The 24,312-nt window shown below is 45.1% G+C and overlaps 1 protein-coding gene across 4 annotated transcripts in view; it reads right to left on the bottom strand.

Moving 5' to 3' along the window:
* Positions 1–24,312, bottom strand: part of CEP89 (centrosomal protein 89) — a 56,768-nt gene that overhangs the window by 23,625 nt on the left and 8,831 nt on the right. For 2 of the 4 annotated variants that reach the window (XM_036275531.1, XM_036275535.1), the window contains exons 4-13: positions 21,740–21,926; positions 15,782–15,884; positions 14,232–14,260; positions 13,173–13,215; positions 10,952–11,170; positions 9,415–9,560; positions 7,991–8,041; positions 7,742–7,825; positions 5,362–5,465; positions 2,207–2,322 (exon numbers count right to left, since the gene is read on the bottom strand). In XM_036275531.1, coding sequence (XP_036131424.1) covers positions 2,207–2,322; positions 5,362–5,465; positions 7,742–7,825; positions 7,991–8,041; positions 9,415–9,560; positions 10,952–11,170; positions 13,173–13,215; positions 14,232–14,260; positions 15,782–15,884; positions 21,740–21,926 — 1,082 coding nt within the window. The remainder of the gene's footprint in view (positions 1–2,206; positions 2,323–5,361; positions 5,466–7,741; positions 7,826–7,990; positions 8,042–9,414; positions 9,561–10,951; positions 11,171–13,172; positions 13,216–14,231; positions 14,261–15,781; positions 15,885–21,739; positions 21,927–24,312) is intronic. The other 2 variants (XM_036275532.1, XM_036275533.1) reach the window with 2 other exon arrangements.

Raw genomic sequence — 24,312 nt, 5'->3', positions numbered from 1 at the left:
CTGACAGAGAGAGAGGGAAACATCGATTTGTTGTTCCACTTATTTATGCATTCATTGGTTGCTTTTTCTATGTGCCCTGACCAGAGATCAAACTAGCAACTTTGGCATATCAGGATGACACTCTGACCAACTGAGCTACCCGGCCAGGGCTCCTTACCTCACTCTTGACCAATGAGCAAGATCCATGACCCCAAACCCCTTACTCACGATGACTTGTGATCCTGTTCCATAAAACCCCTTGTCTGTAAACCACCAAGCTAGATTTTCGAGCATTAGCTTATTAGCTGTCCGTTCTCCGGCACGGCACCATTCATAATAAACGACCAGTCTTTTTCCACTGCAGTTCTCAGTGGTTAGTGTCTGGCTCTGCTAGCACCAGGTGGACAAGCTCTTTCTCTACAGTAACAAACAATATGACCCAAATTTATTATTTTTCTACCCTTTTCTCATTCAGTTTTTATGTTTTATGTCCTGTATCTAAAGTAAATCATAAATATTGCATCCTATTTGACACAGTAGTATGTAATAATAAGATACTTCCTGGGCATCTGCTGAAACTAGTACATAAAGTATTATAGCATAAAACTGTAAACCCTGCCCTGGCCCGTTTGGTTCAGTGGTTAGGTCATTGGCCTGTGGACCATAGGGCTGCGAGTTCAATTCCTGGTCAAAGGCATGTACCTGGGTTGTAGGTTTGATCCTTGGCCGCAGTCGGGGTTGTGCAGGAGACAACCAATTGACGTGTTGCTCTCACATCAATGTTTCTCTCTCTCCCTTCCAGTCTTTCTATCTAAAAAATCAATGCTCCCTGACTGGTTTGGCTCAGTGATTAGAGCGTCGGCCTGCGGTCCAGAAAGACCCGGGTTCAGTTACCGCTAAGGGCATGTACCTTGGTTGCAGTTTGTCCCCGGCCCTGGTTGGTCGTGCGGGTGGCAGCCACTCGATGTGTCCCTTTCACGTCGATGTTTCTCTCTCTCCCTCCCACTCTATCTGAACAAAAAATGAAAAAAAAAAATGTCCTCGGGTGAGGATAAAAAAATAAAAATAAAAATCAATGGAAAAATATCCTTGGGTGAGGATTAATAACAACAAAAAAACACACAAAACAACACCCCCCACCCCTGCCAAAACTCCCAAAACCAAAGGCTGGTCCTTTGACCAGAAGAATCACAGCTGTTCAGATCTGCTGTTTGAGAAAATTAAGCTTTGTAAAAACAAAATTAATTTTCCCCATTACCTCTAATCTTGAAAGCTAAGATAGCAGACTCAACAACACTCACTCTCTGCCCCTCCCCCACAAGTAAGGCCAGAGCAGGAACACATCCTTCTGTGCCCGCACAAAGACGGGCGTGGGGAAGTCCCACTGAGGAAAGGCCTGTTGGGCTCTTTGAGAGATGCTCTGACTTAAACATGACCTGGCTACCGGCAACAAGTGAAGTGCTACCCTGGTAGCTTCAGCAACAGGAGGCTGGCAGGGACTGGCTCAATAATCAGGCGCAGAGGGAAAAACAAAGGAGGGGTCACATGAGCTCATGCAAGGCAGCTTGTATTTCAGCCTCCTGTCCTATACATTCTTCACGGGAAAAGGAAAATCAGTAAAACAAAAGGGAAAGATGTCACTATCTTTTTGTTTATAGATTTTGGTTTTAATGAAAGTGGACAAAATGACTTCATCTGGCCCACTTCAAAGTTGACTGTTATATATTGTAAGCACCGAGGGACAGATATGAAAGTAATCTGACAGAGGTTTAACCCCTGACAGCACTCACAGCGCTGAGAAGGGCAAGAGCACAGAGAAACTGTTCAGAGACCAAATAGTTTCACTGATTTACTCATTCAACAAATATTCGGTATACATCTTTGCGTTGTTTCAAATACTCACCTTGAATGATTCTTCCCATTTATATGGTGCTATTTCCTTTAAAACCAGTTCTGCTGGGTCTAAACCTGTTACTTACAACTGATTTATAAAATATATAGAATCATTAAAGCCACTCTGTGGAGTCTAAGAGAAAGCAATCAATGCATTATGGGTAATAGCTGGATATCTTATAACATAAACAGCTGCATTCTCAGTAAAGAAAAATATTCTAAAAAACATGATTATCTGTTTTCAGTTTGAAGGGGAACCCTACCAGAAGGGGGTACAGGTGTAAAACTCATAACAACATCACAGCTTTGCCGACTCCCTGGAAAGACAGCTTACCTTCCTGGAGACGCTCCTGGTGCGTGTCCTTGACTTTTCTTTGCTGAATCTCCAACTGCTCTATCAACAACCTGTTTTCCTCTAAAACCAGTTCCGCCTGAGTCTGAAGCTGATGCCTACAATTGATTTACAAAATTAAATATTGCCATTCAGGTGCTGAATGATTACAGAGACAGTGCGAGTCTAAAAGAAAGTAATTGAGCCCAGCAGGTGTGGCTCAGTGGTAGAGCAGCAACCCCTGCACCAAGAGGTCACCGGCTGGATTCCCAGTCAGGGCACATGCCCAGGTTGTGGGCCTGATTCCCAGTGGGGAGCATGCAGGAAGCGGCCAATCGATATTCTCTCATTGATGTTTCTATCTCTCTCTGTCTCTCAAATCAATAAAGAAAAAAATAAAAGAAAGTAATCGATGTTGCAGGGAATGAATCTCTGGCCACGTTTTAATGTGAAACATTAACGCATTAATTGCACCATGTGCATTAAATTGGGAGAAAGGACAGTATGAAGTTTGAATTATGACCTTCTTAGTAACTTTTTGAAATGCAAAATTTCAAACATACACAAAAGTGGAAAGAACAGAATGATAAACTCCCATGCACACAACATTCAGCTTAAACAACGGTCAAATGGCCAATCTTTTTTTTTGGTACGTGCCCCTAGTGGAAACCGAACCCAGGACTCTCTGGTCCGCCTGCATTGGAAACGAAGGAGAAAGCTCCTACTGAAGTGCAGTCAGTGTGCCTGAGGGTGTGGAGGGTACGTCCTGTGCCTCACACCTGAGCAGGCACAGGGAGCAGCAGCCGAGGCGGCGCAGGGGAGGGCACGACTGTGAGAGGCTTCAGGGGCGTGATGCTCCAGAGCCCAGGGTTCCCTTCCCCGGATGGAGGACAGGCAACTCCATGGACGTGGGAAGCTGGCTGGGGACCTCAACAGGCACTGCACAGACCTGAGAGCTGCCCCCCATGGCACAGGCCACCACACGAGAGCCGGGTGCAGATTTCAAATGACAATAAACATGAAATTGAGGAATACAGCTCATGAATTTGAAAGCAGGATATGTCCTTCTTCCTTTTATTTACTTATATATTTTTATTTTATTTTTAAATTTTTAATATTTTTTATTGAGAGAGGAAGGGAGAGATGGAAACACTGATGTGAGAAACATTGATCAGCTGCCTCCTGCACGCCCCCTACTGGGAATTGAGCCCACAACCCAGGCATGTGCCCTGACCAGGAATTGAACCAGGACCTCTCAGCACGTGGGATGACGCTCAATCCACTGAGCCACTCTGGCCGGGCTGTATATTTCTATTTTAAGGAGAAGTAAGCAGGTTTGACTTACAGCTATATACAAGGTTAGAGAAAGTATAGGAGGTTCCAGTTTCTTACAAAGAATCTTGGAGGCACATGGGCCCAGTCTAACTGACCTGCTTTCCAGGCAGCTACTGGACAGAAGAAAACCCAAGTGCCCCAGGAGAAGCCACAGTGCACCAGGATCCAGTAGCTGCCCAGGCCAATCCCAACTGACATGTCAGTGACCATAAAGCAGGGAGAACGGACCCACCGGTAAGAACACTGTTGACTTGATTCCAAATTTCTCAGTTTCATATGGAAAAGATTTAATTTTTCCCAGTAATGTCAACATACTTAAAAAATACTAAACATGCCCTGGCCAGTTTGGCTCAGCGGTTAGAGCGTCGGTCTGCGGTCTAGAGAGACCCGGGTTCGGTTCCCGCTAAGGGCATGTACCTCGGTTGCAGTTTGTCCCCGGCCCTGGTTGGGTCGTGTGGGTGGCAGCCACTCGATGTGTCCCTTTCACGTCGATGTTTCTCTCTCTCTCTCTTTCTCTCTCTCTCTATCTGAACAAAAAACAAAAAAATATCCTCGGGTGAGGATAAAAAAATCAATAAAAATATATTTAAAAAAAAAAAAAAATACTAAACATGACAAACCTACCCAAAGCAAAAAAGATACATGTGAGCAGTTTTTGCTTTCTTAGTCTTGCCTGGATGCTCCCTTTAGACTTTTGCAGACACTGACTTTCTCTAATTCAGTGAAGAGACATCTGCTGCCACTGTGTGGACAAACGGGACACGCCTGCCCCTGAGGAGCCCATAAGAGAAGAGGAGACAGATGTGGAACACACAGGAAGCCACTGTGTGGCAAGCAAGAGCGCAGGACGTGTGCTTACGGCCAGGGTAGAAACAGACAGAGAGCAATGAACTCTGCCTGTAGGAAGCTGCACTGACCAGGGCCATTTGTGCAGAGGGGGTATTGGGGGGCAGGGGGCAGCATCAGCAACGGATGGAAGGGAGGCAATGCTTAGCTGTCAGGGCATGAAAGGCGTGCAGGAACAGGCAGGGCAGGGCAGGGCAGAGTGGAAGGGAGCTGGATGTGCAGGCCTCGTCCTGGGCTCACTGTGCTAAAGCCGGAGGAACAGAGGGGTCGAAGAAAAAATGTGACCCAACAGGTTTGATTTCTTTTTATTTATTTATTTTTTCTTTATTGATTTTAGAGAGAGAGACAGAAACATCGATGAGAGAAAACATCGATTAGCTGCCTCCTGCATGGCCCGCACTGGGAATTTGGCCTACAACCTGGGCATGTGCCCTGACTGGGAATCGAACCAGAGACCTCTTGGTGCATGATCCACGCTCAACCACTGAGCCACACTGGCCGGCTAGGTTTAATTTCTTAGAAACTCTCCTTTAAAATATTTTAGTTTAAAAAATAAAATGTAGCCCTGGCCAGTTTGACTCAGCAGTTAGAGCGTTAGTCTGCGGTCTGGAGAGACCCGGGTTCGGTTCCGCTAAGGGTATGTAACTCGGTTGCAGTTTGTCCCCGGCCCTGGTTGGGTCGTACGGGTGGCAACCACTCAATGTGTCCCTTTCACGTCAATGTTTCTCTCTCTCTCTCTCTCTTCCTCTCTCTCCTTCCCACTCTATCTCAACAAAAAATGGAAAAATGTCCTCGGGTGAGGATTACAAAAAATAATAATAGAATAAAAATAAATAAAGGGAAAACGGGATTTAAAATAAATAAATAAATAAATAAATAAATAAATAAATAAATTGTATTTGATGATTTAATAATGTGTATTCCTATTATCTGTTTTTCTAAAATTAGTAAAATACCAGAAACAGAACACCACTTGCCATTCCTCACTGGTGATAGGACTGCTGTTATTTAACTGTTGGTGCAATTCTTTATTTTCTCTCACCACGTCTTGGACTCGCATCCTGAACACCCTCATTTCCTCCTGAAACGGAACGTACGTAAACTGTAAGACACACATACACGCATTCCTCCATGTCTTAGTCCCAGGGCTGTGGCTGTGGCTGAGATCGACGGCTAACAGCTTTTTAGCAGCCTGGCCTCTGGCACCAGCACGAGAGCCCGCCCTCAAGGAGCTCACAGTCCAGTGAGAAAACACGAGGGGCAAACCCGATGCTGAGCACAAGGCACATGGAACCTCAGGGTTTAAACGTTCAAGTCCTAATTTCGCAACATTTCTCTGTAACTGCCAAGTACTGGAAAAAACAAAAATGGCAGAAGAAAAGAGATGCCTGTAAACACTGTAATCCTTCCTTTGGAGGATAAAATGGAGCTTTTCAAACTAAGAACATTTCAAGAGACTAGTGTGTGTGGGGGTTGGCATCCCTTAATTTGGCTCCATTATAGTCACAAGAAAGCCATCAGTCAGCACAGCATCAGGCCATTAGCCTCAACTCGAGGACTGGTGCTTGGTCTCAGTTTTTGACCCCTAAGTCTGTGTTTGGGGCACTCAAAAAAGTGTAATTATGGTTAACACGCAATGTTATTTTATATTAGCTTCAGGTGTATAGCTGGCACCTCTGCGGGGCCTCCTCCATCACAGCCTTTCTCAGCCAGCCCGTGGCCAGCTGTGGTGTGCTGGTCTTCAGTGAGGATCTCAGGTGTCAATATTTATTTGGGGATGCTTCTAACTTTTCTTCTCCCAGCTAACAGACATTTATTGCTTATACTGGTTTAACTTACGATGGCAGGTAACTTCTCCTCACCATTCTGCTCAGACACACTCCCACTTGCTGGCGGTCCACCTGCTCTTTTTCAGAACAGGTTTCAGGCAAACTAAAGCCTGCAGTCCAGCTGCCTGTTTTGTAAATAAAGTTTCACTGGGACTCGGACAAGCCCATGTGTTTACAGGGTGTCTATGGCTGCTTTCCTGCTGTAACAGCAGAGCTGAGTAGTTGTACAACAGAGACTGCATGGTCTGCAAAGCCTAAATGATTTACTAAATGGCCCTTTACAGAAAATGTTTCCTGACTCGTTTTATTCTTTTTTAAATTAAAAAAAAAAAATTGTTGATTTGAGAGAGAGAGAGTTTTGTTGTTCCACTTATTTATGCATTCATTGGTTGCTTCTTGTATGTGCCCTGACCAGGGACTGAAACCGCAACCTTGGCATTTCAGGATGATGCTCTCACCAACTGAACTACCAGGCCAGGGTTCCTGCCCATTTTAGAAAGAGCATCAAATTAGTAATTTTAATAATTATTAGGATTGATATTTCATCAATTAGTATAAGATTTATTCATCCTCTAGAAGAAAATGTTCAAAACTGTATCACAGCCCTGGCTGGTTAGCTCAGTTGGTTAGAGCGTCGTCTCACTGGGTTTGATCCCTGGTCTGGGCACATTCAAGGATCAACCAATGAAAGCGCAAACAAGTGAAACAACAAAAACCAGTGTTTCTCTTTCTCTAAAATAAACAAACAAACAAACTGCATTACATGGGACAGTATCATAAGAACAGGCTGGGTGACCCTTAAGAGACCCTTCCAGCTGGGGATCCCAGAAAAACAAACACTTCTCTCTCTGGATCCTTCCAGTTGCAGAGATCTCTTTGGCCACTTAAAGGAGGAACACAGAGTACGCAGCATGCAAAGGTATGGGTGAGTCTACAACATCCACGTGGCCTTGGTCTCCTGTGTCATTCAAACAAGCTCCACTGCTACAAGCCATTCCCATAAAACAGAGGTGCACAAGGCAGAAATGAATAAAAACCTCACTTCCTCACTGCTTCCAACAGCTCAATAATTGGACTTTCCTGGGGTCGGCTCTTCACTGAATTAAGAAGTCCTTCTAAAACACTCCTGGCCTACTACCTTCCTGGGTCTGCCCAAATGCCCCTTCTAACCATGGTGTTTGCAGCTAGAGTCCCAGGAAAGAAATGCCTCCCACTGCTGCCCTCTCTGCACCCTGAGTGAGATGCCAGCCCACGTGGGGCTGCCTGTCTGGGAAACTTCAAATGCAGTCCCCCCGTCCCTGCATACCTTCCACATCTAACACTGCCACCCCCTGCTCCACTGATCACTCCCGACCCGGCTCCCCTCTTCCTTCTGTCCCCCCCTCCTACTCTGCTACACTGCGTCCTTCCTTTCTCCTTTCCTTTAGCAAACATTTGAGTGCCTACTAGGTGTTGGGCATATTTCTTCAAGGTTTGAAATGGTCTTATTTTGAATAAACCTTGTCTCCTCTGACATCTGCCAACCTACCTGAAGGGCGGCAATGAGCTCGTCCTTTTCTTTCATTCTGTCTTCATAAGCCAGCAACAAGGGTGACAGATACTTTATATCCAACTGGAGACAGTGGGGCAAGGAAGGTTAATATATTTCTTACATTTAAACACAATCAGCAAATTTTTTTTACAAGGTGGAAAATACACTGGATTTGGAATGGATTTGAATAGCTCTTCAAATGTAGCCCAGAAAATATGGGACTGAAATGAAATAGCTTTCACTTACCAACCAGGGTGGTATAGGGCCCTTGGACGGTAGGCCTTCAATATTCATACTCTAAGAACAAAGCACATTTTGAAAACAAATTAAAACTACGCTTCTGATATTTCGAACCTTAAGGTGTTCTTAATCTATCGTGAATCAGCAATCTGTGTATCTATATGTGTAGGCACTTAATATGAGAACAATTTCTTTTGAAATGTTTGAGAATAATAAATCCTATTTTCCTATAATACTTAAGTGTATATTTCCTAAAAAGAAAAGCCTTCACTTACTCAACCACACTATACTGTCATAAAAATAAAAAAATCAATAATGATCTACTATATTCTAATCTACAGAATATATTCAACTTTCACATATTTTCTATGAGTTCTTGTTTTTGCGTTAATCCTCAGCCGAGGATATTTTTCCATTGATTCTCAGATAGAGTGAAAGGGAAGGAGGGAGAGAGAGAGAGAGAATAACATTGATGAGCAAGAACATCATTTGGCCACCGCCTGCATGCCCCCCACTGGGGATCGGGCCCACAACCTGGGCATGTGCCCTGACCGGGAATCGAACTAGCGACCTCCTGGTGCATGGGTCGACGCGCAGCCACTGAGCCACACCGGCCGGGTGATGAGCATCTTTATGACTGTTATTTAGAACTCTGTATTGAGTAAATCTCTTATCTCCATTTCATTAAAGCTGGTTCTGAAGATTAACTTTTTTCTTTTGTTTGAAACATATTCCTTTCTTCCTTTTCCTTAACCCTTGGTGTTGGTTTTGCAGATTAGATAAAGCAGCCTCCTCTCCCAGTCTTGACAGAACTCTCTCTTACAGGAGATGGACCTCATCAATCAGCCCAGTCGGAGTTCCTGGCTGCCTTTCAAACCTTTGTGACTGTCCACTGTCTTTGTTCCTAGTGGCTCCCAGTGGCCGAGGGTGTACTAGGACCCACTGGTGTCCCCACGAGGGGGACTGCAGTCAGCACCTAGATGCAGGATGATTAGAAGCCAGAGCCCCAGGCAGCAGCTAGGAAAGTCTGCCGTGATACCACTTTCAAGTGACAGCTGTAAACTGGAGGAACGAGGCAGAGGAGGGAACAGCTGACGGTTACTCTCACTCCTTTACTATATATAATCTCTGTTTTGTCCCAATTTTCACGAAGAGCCTTTACTGCCTTCATTATGAATAAGGAGGTGAGGAAGGAGGAAGGGAGAGAGGGAAAGAGGAGGGGAGAAAAGGAGGAGAGAAAAGGAGGGGAGGAGGTGGAGGGGAGAAGAAGGAGATGGAAAGGTCCTCTAGAAATACTGTGCTTTGTACATGTGTGTCTTTTTATACCAAACTGTAATAAATATGAACCCCGCATGGTTGGAAATCAATTCAACGGGAATGGCTAAAAAAAAAAAATCTGAAAACTAAATGTTCTTAATCGGAAACATTACCTCTTCCTTGGATAAATGCCTGAATTTTGTTTGATATCTGCTCAGTTCTACATTCAAACGATGGACAGTCATTTTCAACCCATCATTTTCATCCACCAGTTCTTGAGCTTGTTTTCTTAGATAAAGTAGTTCAGGTGCAGCAACTACTGAAAAAAATTAACATTATACTCTAAGAATTTATATCAAATCGATTAAGATTTTATATAAATTGCTAACATCTTCCCTTCTTTTCCTTTTAGGCTCATAGAGGCTCTGAATGACAAATATATAGGTATAAATTAATAAAAGTTTCTGGGTTTTTTAACACTAGTCAACACTTTGGAAGTTTGTGGAAATTTTTACATGTACAATTAATTAAGGTAAAATAATAACTTTAGATTGAAAAGGAAAAGTAATTGTTTCCAATGATATATAAATATTTGCCTTGCAAATCATACAGAATAAATGAAAATGTATTAAAATAACCTTCCCAAATATTAGAAAACAAAATAGAAAATAGATTCACAGCCCAGTTGGTGTGGCTCCGTGGGTGAGCATTGACCCATGCACCAGGAGGTCGCTAGTTCGATTCCCAGTCAGGGCACATGCCCAGGTTGCAGGCCCGGGTACGGGGCGTACAGGAGGCAGCAGATCGATGCTGATGCTTTTCTTTCTCATTGATGTTTCTATCTCTCTCTACCTTTCCCTTCCTCTCTCTCTAAAAAAAAATCAATAAAGATGATTAAAAAATAAAAGAAAAGAAAATAGATCCCACAAAATAATAACACAAATAATATAAAGTATCTAGAAATAAGTGTGCCTAAGACAAGAAATATGCAGTGTCTATATTACATCATCTTTCTTCAGGCAATAATATTAGTCTTATACAAATAGATAAATGAAAATCAGTGAATATTTATATAACCTTAAAGGTAAAAAGGACTCGACACCCAGGGCTAAGTCTTAAAAACAAAATATCCTTTAGATTTAGTTAGATTATCAACAAAAAGAAAATATGACATACATGACAAAGGCCAACATCCTTAACACATAAAATGCTCCTACAAACCAATGAGAAAAAGCCAAGTATCTCAATGATAAGGGGGGAAATTTATAAAAGAAAATGACCTGCACGATATGAAAAAAATATTCCAGCTCATCGATAATAAAAGAAATACAAATTAAAATGAGATTCCTTTTTCCTCTATCAAATTAGCAAGAAAAACATAATCCTCATGATCAGTAGATAGGTGGTAAAAAGGCACTTTCATATGCTGCTCAGCAGGGTAAAAACCTGTATGAAATACATATAAAACGACTTTCCTAAATATCAAAGCCAGACCATACTGAAATGTCTTTAGCCTAACAATAATGATATAGCAGATAAAATAAAATTTCAACAAGCATCCAGATATTAATAAGAAACTAAAATATTATAACGCAAAATATCAACATTAAAATCAACAAATATTACAACCTGAAACATTAACTCTCAAAATAAATACGAAAACGAGTGAAGTCCTATCTGTCCCTTTAATTAAACTGCAGTTGCGCCCACCTGCCTGAGAGGACGGGCGCTCAGCCTCCTTCCGCTTCCCGCTTTCTTTTTCTGTTCTCTCAAGTCTGAGCCGTAGTTCTTTCCTTGCTCGCTTTAGTGTGTTCACTTCAAGAGTCAGGGTTTGGTTTGCATTGTTCAGAAGCAAATTTTCTTCTTTTAACTCCTCAAACTTTTCTTTGGTTATTTCGACACATCGTTGAGGTGTTCTAGAAGTTCTGTCTGAAAAGGCACAGGGAAAACATTTCAAAGTATTAACTGACATTTACAATTTTACATCAACATTCACGAGACTGCATTTGAAAAACCATGTGAGCTCTTCTTCCTGGCAGGCCTCATGCTATGTTCTGCGGTCCTGGGAGAGAATGGCCTATACCAGGAAGGAGGAGTGGCCTGATGAGAGGACAGTGGATGGCAGGAACCAGCCCCTTGCACATCATTAATATGCAGAACTGAGGCCAGAGGAACCAGAAAGACTTTTAGGCGGAGGTGTGAAGTCTCCACTCAGATGAGCCCCTCAGGCCAGCAGGAAACAACCTGAATGAACGAGGCCCAGACCAGAGGGGCGGCAGCATGCTGGGGACAGAGAGGAAGGGATATGTGGGAGAAAGACCCAGGGGCGCAAACCCCACGGAGCTGTATAGGGTGGGGCACATCAAGGCTGAGTGGAACTCAGCCAGACAAGAAAACAAATGCAGCAAGGGAAGGGAAGCTGGGTTAGGACACAGGCCCAAAGCTCCGAAGGCAACTTTAGCTGCAGAAAGGGAGCCGCCGGCACGTGGGCAGTGCCCGACAGCACCATGGAGAGACAAAAACCAGAGCTCACATAGGATTTAAGAAGAAATAGCAAGGAAGACAGGAGGAAAACAGAAAGCGATGTTCCCTGGAGAGAGATGCTCAGAGAGGTCAGAAAAGGTGAACACGACAGTGGCCAGGGCACGCCTCCCAGTGGAGGTGGAAACAGAAGCAGAGCTTCTGTGGGCAGACACGGGTGGGAGGGCTGGTGGCTCCCGGCTGGTGGCCCCAAGGGCAGGCATAAGCTAGGGAGGGGACTGGTGACTCCAGATAACCCCCTGACCCCTGCTGCACATAGACCCAGTCCTTAAAACATGAAAGGAAAGGCTAAGAAATGAGTAACTCCACAGCGACACTGAGCACAAGAGGGGGACCCTAGGAACCCCAGAAAGAAAACAGTTGAGATTAGGCGGAAGACAGAAGCTGCAGCCTAAAATACGCCAGGAGACGTCAGCTACAAAAGGCGGGATGCTTCCCTGACAGGTGGTAGGAACCGCAGTGGCCTAGAGAGGACTGATGAGGTGTCCGGTTAGAGCACCAGATGGGGCTCAAACCCTCTGGGCAGGCAGAGATGCATGCCCCTTGACAGGCAGTACATACAGACACTGAGGTCCGACAGGCAGGGCAGCCCCAAAGGAGCTAGAGAATCGCAGAAGGAAGAGGGAGCCCCAAAGCCCCTGGCTGGCCACAGAGCCTGCCTGTCCTCGTCAGTCACTGGAGACAGGCTGTTACTGGCAGCTTGGTTGGTTTCCCCATCTGAGCAGCCTGCAGTAAGCAGACACAGCATCCCCAGGCAGACCCACGGGGACTCTCAAGGACCAAGGTAGGCACACCACCAACAACCATGAAGTGTCTGAGCCAAGAGAAGCACCCAAGTCAAATTAGAGAGAAGCAAGTGGCTGGCGCAAAATATGCACGATTTTGGAATGAGTATATTTAATGTTCTCAGAGAGACACTTGTCAGTACTTCATAGAAATTATGTAAACAAACATTTTGATTAATGCGTAAATGCAAAGGATGGGCTGAGTGGTAGAACACATACAATTATGCTGAGCCTGTGGGCTAGGAGTTAGAGCCCTAGCAAACTCCCACAACAGAGCATCAAAAGCACTACGAAAGAGTGGGTGAAGGTCAAGTCAGTCCTACATGGAGGACAGACTGAAAAGCCTTGATACCCAACATGGTTTTCAATAGTGACGTGCAACACAGCAGGCAAGAATGACAAAACTCACTCTGAAAGCTACCAAAGCTGCACAAACATTACAGGGGAAAGCACCCCAGAAAACATCTGCAACCTCACACTCTGTCTCTGGCCCCAGAGTTAGAGCCCTTATTTGCATATGCCCGCCCTCCCAGTGTCTCAGCACATCCCACAGGTTCCTGGGTATTCAAGCTTTCCAATCATAATGAAAATCAAAAGGCAAATACCTGGGGAGGGAGGAGGTTTTCCACATAACGGTGGTTTTTCATCCTAGGGGGGAAAAAGCCATGAGCCTAAAGAATTGAGAGTGTTAGCATCTTCTGTTCAAACTTTCTTTCTGCCTCTCTGCCCGTGTCAGTCAGTCACTGTGTCTTTATATATAGGTCCCACGGGTAACAGCAGGCCATCAGTTCACATTCTAAACATGTGATATGGCCATAGGCGCTGAGCACAGACACGCAAAGCAAACTCCAACTGGGCCTCTTCTCCTGGGGCTGTGCAAGAGGCCTCCATAAACTGCAGAGAAGTGTGTTTTCAGGGTGCTGAGAAAAGAATGTAAGATCTTGCTTTTCGACATAAAACTTTGAGGAAAGGGAAAGCTTTGAACTTTTGTTAATTTTTCCATTACACATCAGTCTGATATTAAGTTTCTCATTTCTGCTAAAAAGGTAGATGAGGTTATGAATTAGTTCTACTGAGAAATGTTTAATATTTAAATTCCTATGACAGCACACAATTCAAAATGTAAGGTGGAACTATTTCCGTGTTTGCAAATTAGTTATCGTCTATTCATTCTACAAGTTGTAAATGATTTCTAACCTCTCAATATATTACTTTCATTTTTAAACTATGGAAAACATGTTTCTTCAAGTTGTTTAAATATTTAAAAAGAAACATTCAGTTGGAAAGAATGCCGATTAAGGGAGGTTTTTCTCCCCACAAATCACAGAAGTTGTTTAAAAATTATGACAGATCTTCAATCTATAGAGAAAACCAGTTTTGTTTTGTTTTTGTTTTATCCTCACCCGAGGACATTTTTGCATTTATCTTCAGATAGAGCAGGAGGGAGGGAGAAAGAGAGAGAGAGAAACATCGATGTGAGAGAGACACATCGACTGGTTGCCACCCACACGACCCCAACTGGGGCCGGGGACAAACTGCAACCGAGGTACGTGCCCTTGGTGGGAACCAAACCTGGGACTCTCTGGTCCACAGGCTGATGCTCTAACTGCTGAGCAAAACTGGCCAGGCTGAGAGAAAACCAGTTTTTAAAAAACAAGTCTTACCTTTAAATTCAGAACAGAATATTCACCATCTGATTTTAAAAAGAAGAGAACAATATTTTAAAACAGATACAGACGTTTGACAACACAAGAGGGCACAATCACAGAAACTCACCTTCTACAGGTGAGCAAACAAGGCAGGGAGCGGTAAGAGGCCTGGCCAGGCCACACGGCAAGCGGGTCCTGGAGCGAGGCGGGGAGCCCAACTCTGAACTGCTTGTCTTTGACTATCATTCCTGACACCTTCAGGGCTGCTCACAGGATTGCAGAACCAAGGCCAATTCCTCAGTGTGATGCTGAGCCCTTTCCATCCAGGGCTCTTCCCCGCCTTCCAACACCCCCCCACTCCTGTGCTCTCTCCACAGGTTCCTCCCGCCATTCCACACATGGGCCGGGCCTACCCTGCCTGGAAGTAGCATCCGACTTGGTCAGAAAAGTCATTGCTCCTGACTGGCTGGTGTGGCTCAGTGGTTGAGCGTCGACCCATGCACCAAGAGGTTACCGGTTCGATTCCGGGTCAGGCACATGCCCAGGTTGTGGGCCCAATCCCCAGTGGGCATGCTAGAGGCGGCCAATCCATTTTTATCTTTCATCAATATTTCTTATCTCCCTCTCCCTTCCTCTCTCTCTAAATATCAATAAAGAAAAAAAAATTAGAAAAAAAAATCAGGAGGGATACCTTGTCTGCAGAGGTCCCACTTAAGGTAGCCAGGGGTCCCACCCCACACCAGAGGCCCCAGCCCAGGGCACCAGTGCCATGAAGAGAAGTCCCCATAACTTCTGGCTGTGAAAACCAGAGGAGTTGAGTCTGAATGAGACAAGAGTTGCTGGGGTACCAGGCAGTTCCTCTTAAAGGGCCCGCACATGGACTTACTGAGACTCACTTGCTCTGAGCTCCAGCTGTGGGACAGAAGCTCTAAAGGAGCCAGAGACACGGGTGTAGGAACTGAATGGTCTGGCTGTGGGGCGAGGACAGAAGGGGCAGCTTTCCCCCGGACAGAAGTGCTGGCAGAAGACATGCTGCTTTGCTGAGCCCTCTCCCCACTGACGGCAGGCAGGTGCCGTATCTGAGTCCCCACCAACCTGGTTAACACTGTTCCCTGGGCCCTGGTGATTCCCTGAGATCCCCACCCAACTTTCAGACCCACCCAGTTGCCTTTTCATAAAAACAGCCTATCTGTGCTCGAACTTCAGACTTCGCTAAAATCTCCCAAAGGTTCACAAACCCCAAACAAGCAGCATCTGGCCTCAGTGTGCCCCGTATCTCTTGCTAAGCAGCCCCAAGCCTGGTACTAGTGGCTACCAGCCTCACAGCTTGGCATCTCCCAGGCACCTCCAAGTCCAGCCAAGTGGTAACAATCTGTAGTCTGCTTTGCAGCTCATGCGGGTGGCCCCAGGCATGGCACAAGCAGGGGCTGGTCTTGGCCTGTACCTCCTGGAAAGCTCCAGAGACAGATTCAGACCACACTAGAGCACCACCCGATCACCTCCACCAGCGCATATTCAGGGGGCAGGCCCATCTGGCACCAGAGCCCTGCTGGTTTTTATTTTACCTTTTTCTTGTGTACGCTGTGGTGTCAACGGTGAGCCTGGAAACCCATTTTGCTCAGAAATATTTCCTTCGTCTTCATTGTCCGCCCCACATGACAATGGAACCTTTTGTTACAAGAGACAAAGAAGTAAATGTATGATCAAATTTCCTGCCAGTAAACTCAAAAGGCTTGTTTCACGCTTTCTCCAGCGCCACCTCTCTCTCCGGGACACAAAAGTACTACCCCTGGCAAGTTTTCCTCGGGAAGAGCCCCGTGGCAAAGGCAATGACATTCAAACTACACTGAGGCCATCCACAACTTCAAATCCCACCCATGCTGCCTGGGCAGCCTCTCCTTCTCCTTCCTGCCAGGGACCAACCCAGAGAAAGGGGCTGCATCTGGCCTGCTGTGCACAGCACCGAATAGCACCCTAACCTGGTACTGATACCGTTATCATCTCTACATGAGACGAGAGCTGCCAACTTGCCCTGTGAGAACTCTCGCGTTAGCTGGCTATGTGAGCCCACTGAGCAGCTCCTGTGTAGAGCTCATGAAGGGTGGCTGGGCTGCAGTGCTGTCTCTTCCAGACCATGGGCCTGTAATGGGACCAGTCTGCTGAGCAGGGCTCTGGGAAGCAGGGACAGATGCAATCCAAGCTTAGCTGTGCTGTGCTGCAGGCAAAGAAGGGCCGTCCCCAAGACTGGCAGGGAGGTGGGCAATGACCAGCAAGATGCACTGGAGCATTTCAGGGGCAAGAGTTAAGGCCGTCAGGACATGAAATACAAAAGTATTAAATAGTCCAGTAAAAATACAAAGGATGGCCAGCCAGTGTGGCTCGGTTGGTTGAGCGTCATCCCATGCACCCGGAAGTCATGGGTTCAATTCCTGGTCAGAGCACATGCCCGGGTTGCAGGCTTGATCCCCAGTAGGAGCTGTGCAGGAGGCAGCCAATTGATTTTTCTTTCTCATTGATGCTTCTGTGTCTCGCCCCCTCTCCCTTCCTCTCTCTGAAATAAATTTAAAACAACCAAAGAAACAAGAAAAGACAAAGGAAAAGTCGGTCAAACTCGGTTAACATAACAAAACTATATGCTACATTAAACTGTATATTTTAAGTGGACGAATAGTGTGGTATGTGAATTATACATTTATTATATATTTAAAACTTGTTTCTAAAAAACAACATACTATTTATAAGACACAGCTAAACATAAGAATATAGAAATATTGAAATTTGCCCAGCAAGTGTGGCTCAGTGGTTGAGCGTCGACCCATGCACCAAAGGTTGCCGGTTCGATTCCCAGTCAGGGCACATGCCCAGGTTGTGGGCCCGATCCCCAGTGGGGGGCATGCAGGAGGCGGCCGGTCGATATTCTCTCTCATCGATGTTTCTATCTCTCTCTCTCTTCCTCTCTCTCTAAAAATCAATAAAGAAAAAAAAAAGGAAGATTGAAATTAGAGAATGGAAAAAATAGACTACGCAAATATCAAACAAAAGAAAGGGGGAGGATGTCAGGCGAAATAAACATAAGGCAAAATACATTTTTAGAGACAAAGAGGTTCACTTTATACTGACAGAACATTCAATTTACCAGGAAGATATATTTTTAAATGTGTATACACCTAACCATGTCAGATGCAAAAGAATACATGTTCTATGATTTCATGCATATAAAGTTGAAAATGTGCAAAACCAGTCTGTGATATCAGAAACATTCTAATACTTGAAGGTGAAAGTGGTATTGGAAAACCTGACAACACAGCAAGGAAGCTGGTGTCCAGATCCTTGTGACTTCAAGAGGGAGATGACTCTGAGATCCAGCAGTAATTAAGCGTAATCCTGCACAGGGCCCAGCCCAGAGTGGACCCTTCCCAGACGCCTCTCCTCATATTAATGGAGCTAACAGAAAAACCCCACCCAAAGTACCTTACACAGTCCTTAGAGGTACAGCAACAGGAGGTGCCAGCTGGCTCTACCTCAGGGTAAAGTTCAGGCAGGAGTGTGATAAAAATGTGCAGTAAACCAAGGAATAACTCTGGAAGGGGCAGTTCTGATATGTAAGGTAGAAGAAACGCTCGGGCCTACACTGGGACCTTTGTAGGTCCAAAAACATGTTGGAACTCCCTGACTTGGTACGTTAGAGGACATCAACTAAGGGTTTGTGAATTTATGCTTCCTCATCTGTTCAATGGAGGACACCCCAACACGGAAGATAGCGGAGCTCACTCTCTTGGTGGCTTCTGCAAACTGGCTGGAGTGACTGCTTGGTCACTTGCCATCCTGGCTTCTACTGCTACCAACAGGTGTCAAGTCCATGCAGAGGTGCTTGCCTTGAGAGCAGTCAGAGTCTGCATGCAGTAAACGGACAGTGGGCACATCCATCTGCATGCACGTGGATGTGTGCATGTAAACGCAGACAGACTGCCGGGGGCAGGCCATGGCAGGCACGGCCGCAGTGCCCACTGCGCAGCCGGTGCCCCCTTTCCACCTGGCTACCAGGATGATTTTCTTTGGTGTGAATGGCCCAGCCCTAGGGTATGCATCATGATAATCCTCTTCCCCTTAGCCAGTGAAACGTTCTCCCTAATAAACACAGAGCACCCTGATGAAAAGGACCCCACTTTCTCCTTCTGCTTTGGAGCCAGGACCTGCCGTACCCGCTGGTGGCCACAGAGAGGAAGCCAAGGGACAGGCAGGCTCCAGCCTTTGATGGGCAGCTGAAACAATTTTGGAATCTTCTACCTCTTGACTTTATGTGAGAGTGTTAAATGTCTAATATTTAAGCCTTATGTCTGCCTATTCCATTATTTACAGCCCCCCCCCCCAAAAAAGGGTACAGAGCCCTGGCCAGGTGGTTTGGTTGGAGCATCGTCCCGTACACCAAAAGGTTGAAGGTTCAATTCCTGGTCAGGGCACAAAGCTAGGTTGTGGGTTCGATCCACGGTCAGTGAGCATACAGAAGGCAACTGATCGGTTTGTCTCTCACATCGATGTTTCTCTTTCTCCCTCTCTCCCTCTCCCTTCCTCTCTTTCTCTCAAATCAATAAACATAAAATAAAATAAAATAAAATAAAATAAATAAAATAAAATGTACCCAATAGGCAATATCTCCTTCAGAGCTGGTGCCACCTAGTGATTAAATCGCAGTTTTACATGCGCCACACCCATTTTTTCAAAGATATATATTTTAATCATATAATAAATTTAAGAATATTTGGCCAGTTTCAAAAATAAAGCTTTATGCCTAAGAAATATTCTTGATAGGCACAAGGACTATAACTACACATTTTCATTCTTAGTAGGGAAAATCGGTCGCCCTGGTCTCAATCCTGCCTCTGCCACCAGATGGTTGGTTGGCAGACCTCGGGCAAGTCATTTATCCTGTTTCTTCACATGCTTATCCTCAATGGTGTGAAGTAAATAAAACGGCACATGTAAGATGCCTAACATATATTAGTGCTAAGAAAAGGTCAATGTGTCTTCCTCCCCCTACTGTCCTCCAGCCTCCCCGAAAAGAAACCAATCACAAGGCTGTGGGAAACTGAAATCCCTTCCCAGCCTCCGGGCCCTTGCATTCATGCCGTCAGCCAGAGCAGTGTAAAGGTCACGATGAAACCTTTCCATTGTAATCAGTTACCAAAGCTCCACCTCTGGCTCCTTACTGGTACGGAAATGTGGACACTGGTACACACACTGCTGGGGCGAGGCAACGGGGAAACGACTGCTCTGGAGGACAACCTGCGATGTCTGCCAGTGTGAACCAGCACACACGTACATGTACCAAATGCAGGAGGAAATAACCTAAATGTTCATTGGTGGGTGTGTAGATAAAATAACACAGATCCATCTCTAAACTGCAATGTCAAGTAAAAAAGCCAAGAAGTAAAATGATTGGTTCAGTATCGTGACCTTTGTACACACACACAAAAATAGTATATTTGTTTACTGACACTTATTTATAGTAACAGAATAAAAGCACAGACTTCTAGAATGCATTCCAAATCCAAGAGAAGGCCTTCCAGGGATGCAGAGGGAACGAGAGACAGAGAAATTCAACCCTAACTGTAATTTTATTTTAACAATCTGAAACAAAAAAAGGTATGATGTCAATACTTGCTCATTCTACTTTTCAGCTTTCTTTTTTCGGCCGGGACAGAGCACACACACATATGTGTTCACCCGTAGTAGATAGAGCCAAACAGTTTTCCAACGTGGTGGTTCGAACTGACACTGCCCCCAGCGTTGGAGTTCCTCCAGAGCCTCACCAATCCTTGACATTGTTAGTTGTGCTCTACCGTTCACATTTAAAAATAATAATAATTGCCTGCCCTGGCCCGTTTGGCTCAGCGGTAGAGCATTGGCCCACGGACCAATGAGTCTCGGGTTCGATTCTGGTCAAGGGCATGTACCTCAGTTGCGGTTTGTCCCCAGCTCCAGTCCAGGTCGTGTGGGAGGCAGCCAGTCGATGTGTCTCTCTCACGTTGATGTTTCTCTCTCCCTGTCTCCCTCTCCCTCCCACTCTATCTGAAGATAAATAGAAAAATATCCTCGAGTGAGGATTAAAAAAAAAAGAAAAATTGCCCTACTGCACATAGTTCCTAGAAGCACCACGACAGACTTGCCTTAAAAATAAAATATTTGTCCCACTTTTACAAGAACAGAAAAAAAAACACATCACACACACACAAAATATATTTGTCCTGCTAATGACAGAGGAGGTTATATAGGTCTCCACAATCTCTTTCTCCTAAGGGAAACATGGTAGCAAGTTTCACTTCAAACTATAATTCTGTCAACATCAGTCCAGAATACTGCCAGGAAGTTGCAGACAGAGGGGCATTGGGCTTCACCTCGGCCTGTGGGAGCCCTGCAGGGGCCCCTCCCCTGGGCTCCTGCGGCTGTCTGCCTGTTCCGTGCTCCTCGCTGTAGAGAAACCCAACTCTGCATGTTAGAGTCTACATGTGTTAGAAGGTGATGGTTAGGTCATAAAATGCTCACATATGGATTCCTCTAAATAAGCTCCCTAAGACAATTTAAAATGTGAGTCAATATAGTGGAGGGTAATATAACATAATCAATATGAATATACTTTGTTGATTTTTTTTTTTAGAGAGAGAGGAAGGGAGAGGAAGAGAGAGAAACATTGATGAGAGAACACTGATTGACTGCCTCCTGCATGCCCCCTACGGGGGATCAAGCCCATAACCTGGGCATGTGCCCTGACCGAGAATTGAACTGGTGACCTTTTGGTACATGGGATGACACTCAACCACTGAGCCACACCAGCTGGGCTTAATATACTTTGAAGCTGCCAGTCTGTACTCTAACACATGTTATAATGATGGTGAAAAAGAGAAAGGGAAAAGAAATTACAGTGCTGTCTTTTGCAATTAAAGAAATGGCACTATCCAGTTTTCAAAACCCTAGGTGCACAGAGTTGAAACCAGAGCAGTTGGGGAGTGGTGGAGCAATGGGCTCCTTCAACCTCTCTGTACCTCGGTTTTGCCATGTGTGATAGCGTCATAAATGGAATCTACCTCACTGAGATTGTGAAGATAAGTACATGTAAGAGCTTGAAATACAAGCTCACGATAACCACCCAAACAATGTCAGCTACTATGGAGAAGATGATGATACTCCTTTGTCAGGCATGAATTTGAAGAAAGGTTGCAACTATGCACACTGATGTTGGCAAAGTGATAAAAAAATTAGCTTCTGTGTCAAACAAAGGAGCAAGATTACTTAGCATGGGAAGAAAGTCTATACTCCCAATGTTAAGATGCTCGTCTTTAAAAGGTAAAGAAAAAGTTTTAAATTTTAGCCTAACCAGATAGAAAATGAGACTGGACAAATTAAAAAAATAAGCCCAAAACAAAAGCCATCAGAGGTAGGAGCGAGAAAAGAAAGTCCTTATTCATGCACAAGTTACTGTGAGTTAATGTCAAGGTGCAGACGAAGTTCTGGAACGTGACCAACACCTGATTTCTCTGTGACACGGCGTACACAGCATCGCCGAGACTTCCTTCCTCGTTCCGAGCGCTGACCTCCCCTGCCTCCCTGGAGCTGGATGACAGGCTCGAGTCAGTGTCCTCTTCCTCCCTGTAGCCCAGCGTTTCAAAGGATGGCAAAGAAGTTCTCCTTCCTGTCCCACTCTGCCAATTTGGTCTGTATTAGAACATTAAAGAGAAAAATAAGTAACTAAACCAGCCACTTACTTCACATTAAAATAAATACATGTCTTAAATGCACTGCCTCTGAGCCCCTACCATGAAACTATTATAACTACATTACAAAACATATAGAAACTAAAGGGTTAAGTCATCCACTATCACATCTCTCCGCACACTCTTAAAATGTCTGTCTAGTTTTAACCCAGATTCTCACAGTTCTAATCACTGCCTGCAAATACAATCTGCTTCACTGTTAACAAGCTTCTAAGTCAAAATGTTATAAGGTAAAAACTCAAGTAGTTATACCAGTTTAGTCTCCCTCCCAATTTTCACTGTTATAAATAACCCTGTAATGGATGTCTACATGTAAATAATCTCTTCTGTTTTTAGGATTAGTCCTGTAAAACAAACAACCAGATGCAAACGAATGAATCAGTGGTATGAACATTCTGTGGGTCTGTTACCAGAAAGGGGACCTGACCCTGAGCGGGTCTGCCTAGGGCCGGGTTGATAGTTTCATGACACGAGTCTGGGTGAATTTTAGAGGACATTCATTAAAGCTGGGGACAGTGAAATAAGGAAGGGCTGGGAAATAAGCCTGGGCTGGTCTGCTTTGGCTCACTGAGAAGTCAGAGAAATGGGGGACTTAGGGACAGGTTCAGGAGGTTTGCCTGGGATGAAATGCTACTTCCCACTGCTGCCCTGGTTGCAAGCCTCATGGGGTCCCCTAGAGTCTAGGAGATGCATGCCTGTTGCGGGGAGAAGAGTGGGCGTGCTGGCGAGCTCCTGGGAAGGAGAGCTCGCGCTGGGTCCTTTGCCTTGAGGCTTTTATTTCTCTCTTGCAGGTAGGATTCGTAGGGAAGGTCTCAGTGGAGGGTTTCAACAGAATATTCAACACCTTCTAGATGAGCTCCTTTAGGGTCATCTTCACTGACTGGCCAGTGTCAGGGCAGGGGGTTCACAGTCACTGCAGCTGGTCCTGGTTTACCCACCTGGTTTTGTTACTTTTCTGGGTCTGGAGCTGAAATACACCTGAGGCCCAGATGTTATTTCAAGGGAGATGTTATTTCTTCTGTATCTGCTGTAAATTGCTCTGTCAGTTTGTTCAGCTGTCTGCCTCAGTTTCTCAATTGCACTTGTCCTGGCTCACTGGCCTGTCTCATCCTCACCTCACTCAAGTTCTCCCAGACACACATCTTCCTTCTGCTGCTCATGCTCCCTTTGTCTGTCTAGAAAGCTCATTCCAGGCCCTCAGTGACCATCCCCCAACCCTCCAGCCTTTCCCACCTAATTCCTGTAAATTCCTCAGTAACCCCTTCAGTGCTCTCTTCCTCAGGAGGAAACCTTCCTGACCGCCTAGCCCTGTGTTAATGTGGACGAAAAGGGGCCACATGCTAACCTGACAAGGTCAGGGAAGACCTGTGTGGCAACCTTGCAAACTCTAAGACCTAAAATAACTGCAAAGGATGGTCTGAAATGAAAACTTTTAAAACTAAAAGCAGTTTTTGGTGGGCAGTCATGTCCTAGGTTAAAATCCCTGACTAAGGTTAGTTGAGCCTATTGTCTTTTTGCATCTATAACATACCTTTGCAATATCAGGGTAACTTCTCTTTTTCCAGAACCCTCAGGGGACAACCAATGCACCAGGGCGGGGAACACAAATCCTCTCATTGTTACTGTTATTGTATTCATTGTTGACTATTAACTATCCTGTACCCACTTATGTAAAAGATATGCTTTCTTCCAGCTCCCTAATATATCACCAATGAGTTTCTTTTTTTTTTATCCTCACCCAAGGAAATTTTTCCATTTTTTGTTCAGATAGAGTGGGAGGGAGAGAGAGGAAGAGTGAGAGAGAGAAACATCGATATGAAAGGGACACATTGAATGGTCGCCACCCACACGACCCAACCAGGGCTGGGGACAAACTGCAACCGAGGTACGTGCCCTTAGCAGGAACCGAACCCAGGTCTCTCTGGACTGCAGGTCGACGCTCTAACCACTGAGCAAAACCGGCCAGGGCACCAATGAGTTTCATGTAACCCACTTATGTCTCCTCTTTTGATTGTAATGTATAAAATAAGGTATAACCCTGGCCTGTGTGGCTCAAGGGTTAGAGCGATGGCCCAAAGACCAAAGAGTTGCAGGTTCAATCCCCGGCTCTGGTCGGGTGCATGCGGGAGGCAACCAATCCATGTGTCTCTCTCACACTGATATTTCTCCCTTCCTCCCTCCCTCCCTCCCTTCTATCCCTAAAAATCAATGGGAAAAAATATCCTCAGGTGAAAATTTAAAAAATAAATACATAAATAAGGGGTAAAACTGCCATTCTCCGGAGCATTATCTCAATCTGTTGAGATTTTTGCTTCCTGGCAATTGTG

Source organism: Molossus molossus, unplaced genomic scaffold (assembly GCF_014108415.1).
Source record: "Molossus molossus isolate mMolMol1 unplaced genomic scaffold, mMolMol1.p scaffold_m16_p_21, whole genome shotgun sequence".
NCBI classification, from domain to species: domain Eukaryota; kingdom Metazoa; phylum Chordata; class Mammalia; order Chiroptera; family Molossidae; genus Molossus; species Molossus molossus.
This window is presented reverse-complemented; position numbering and strand designations above follow the sequence as displayed.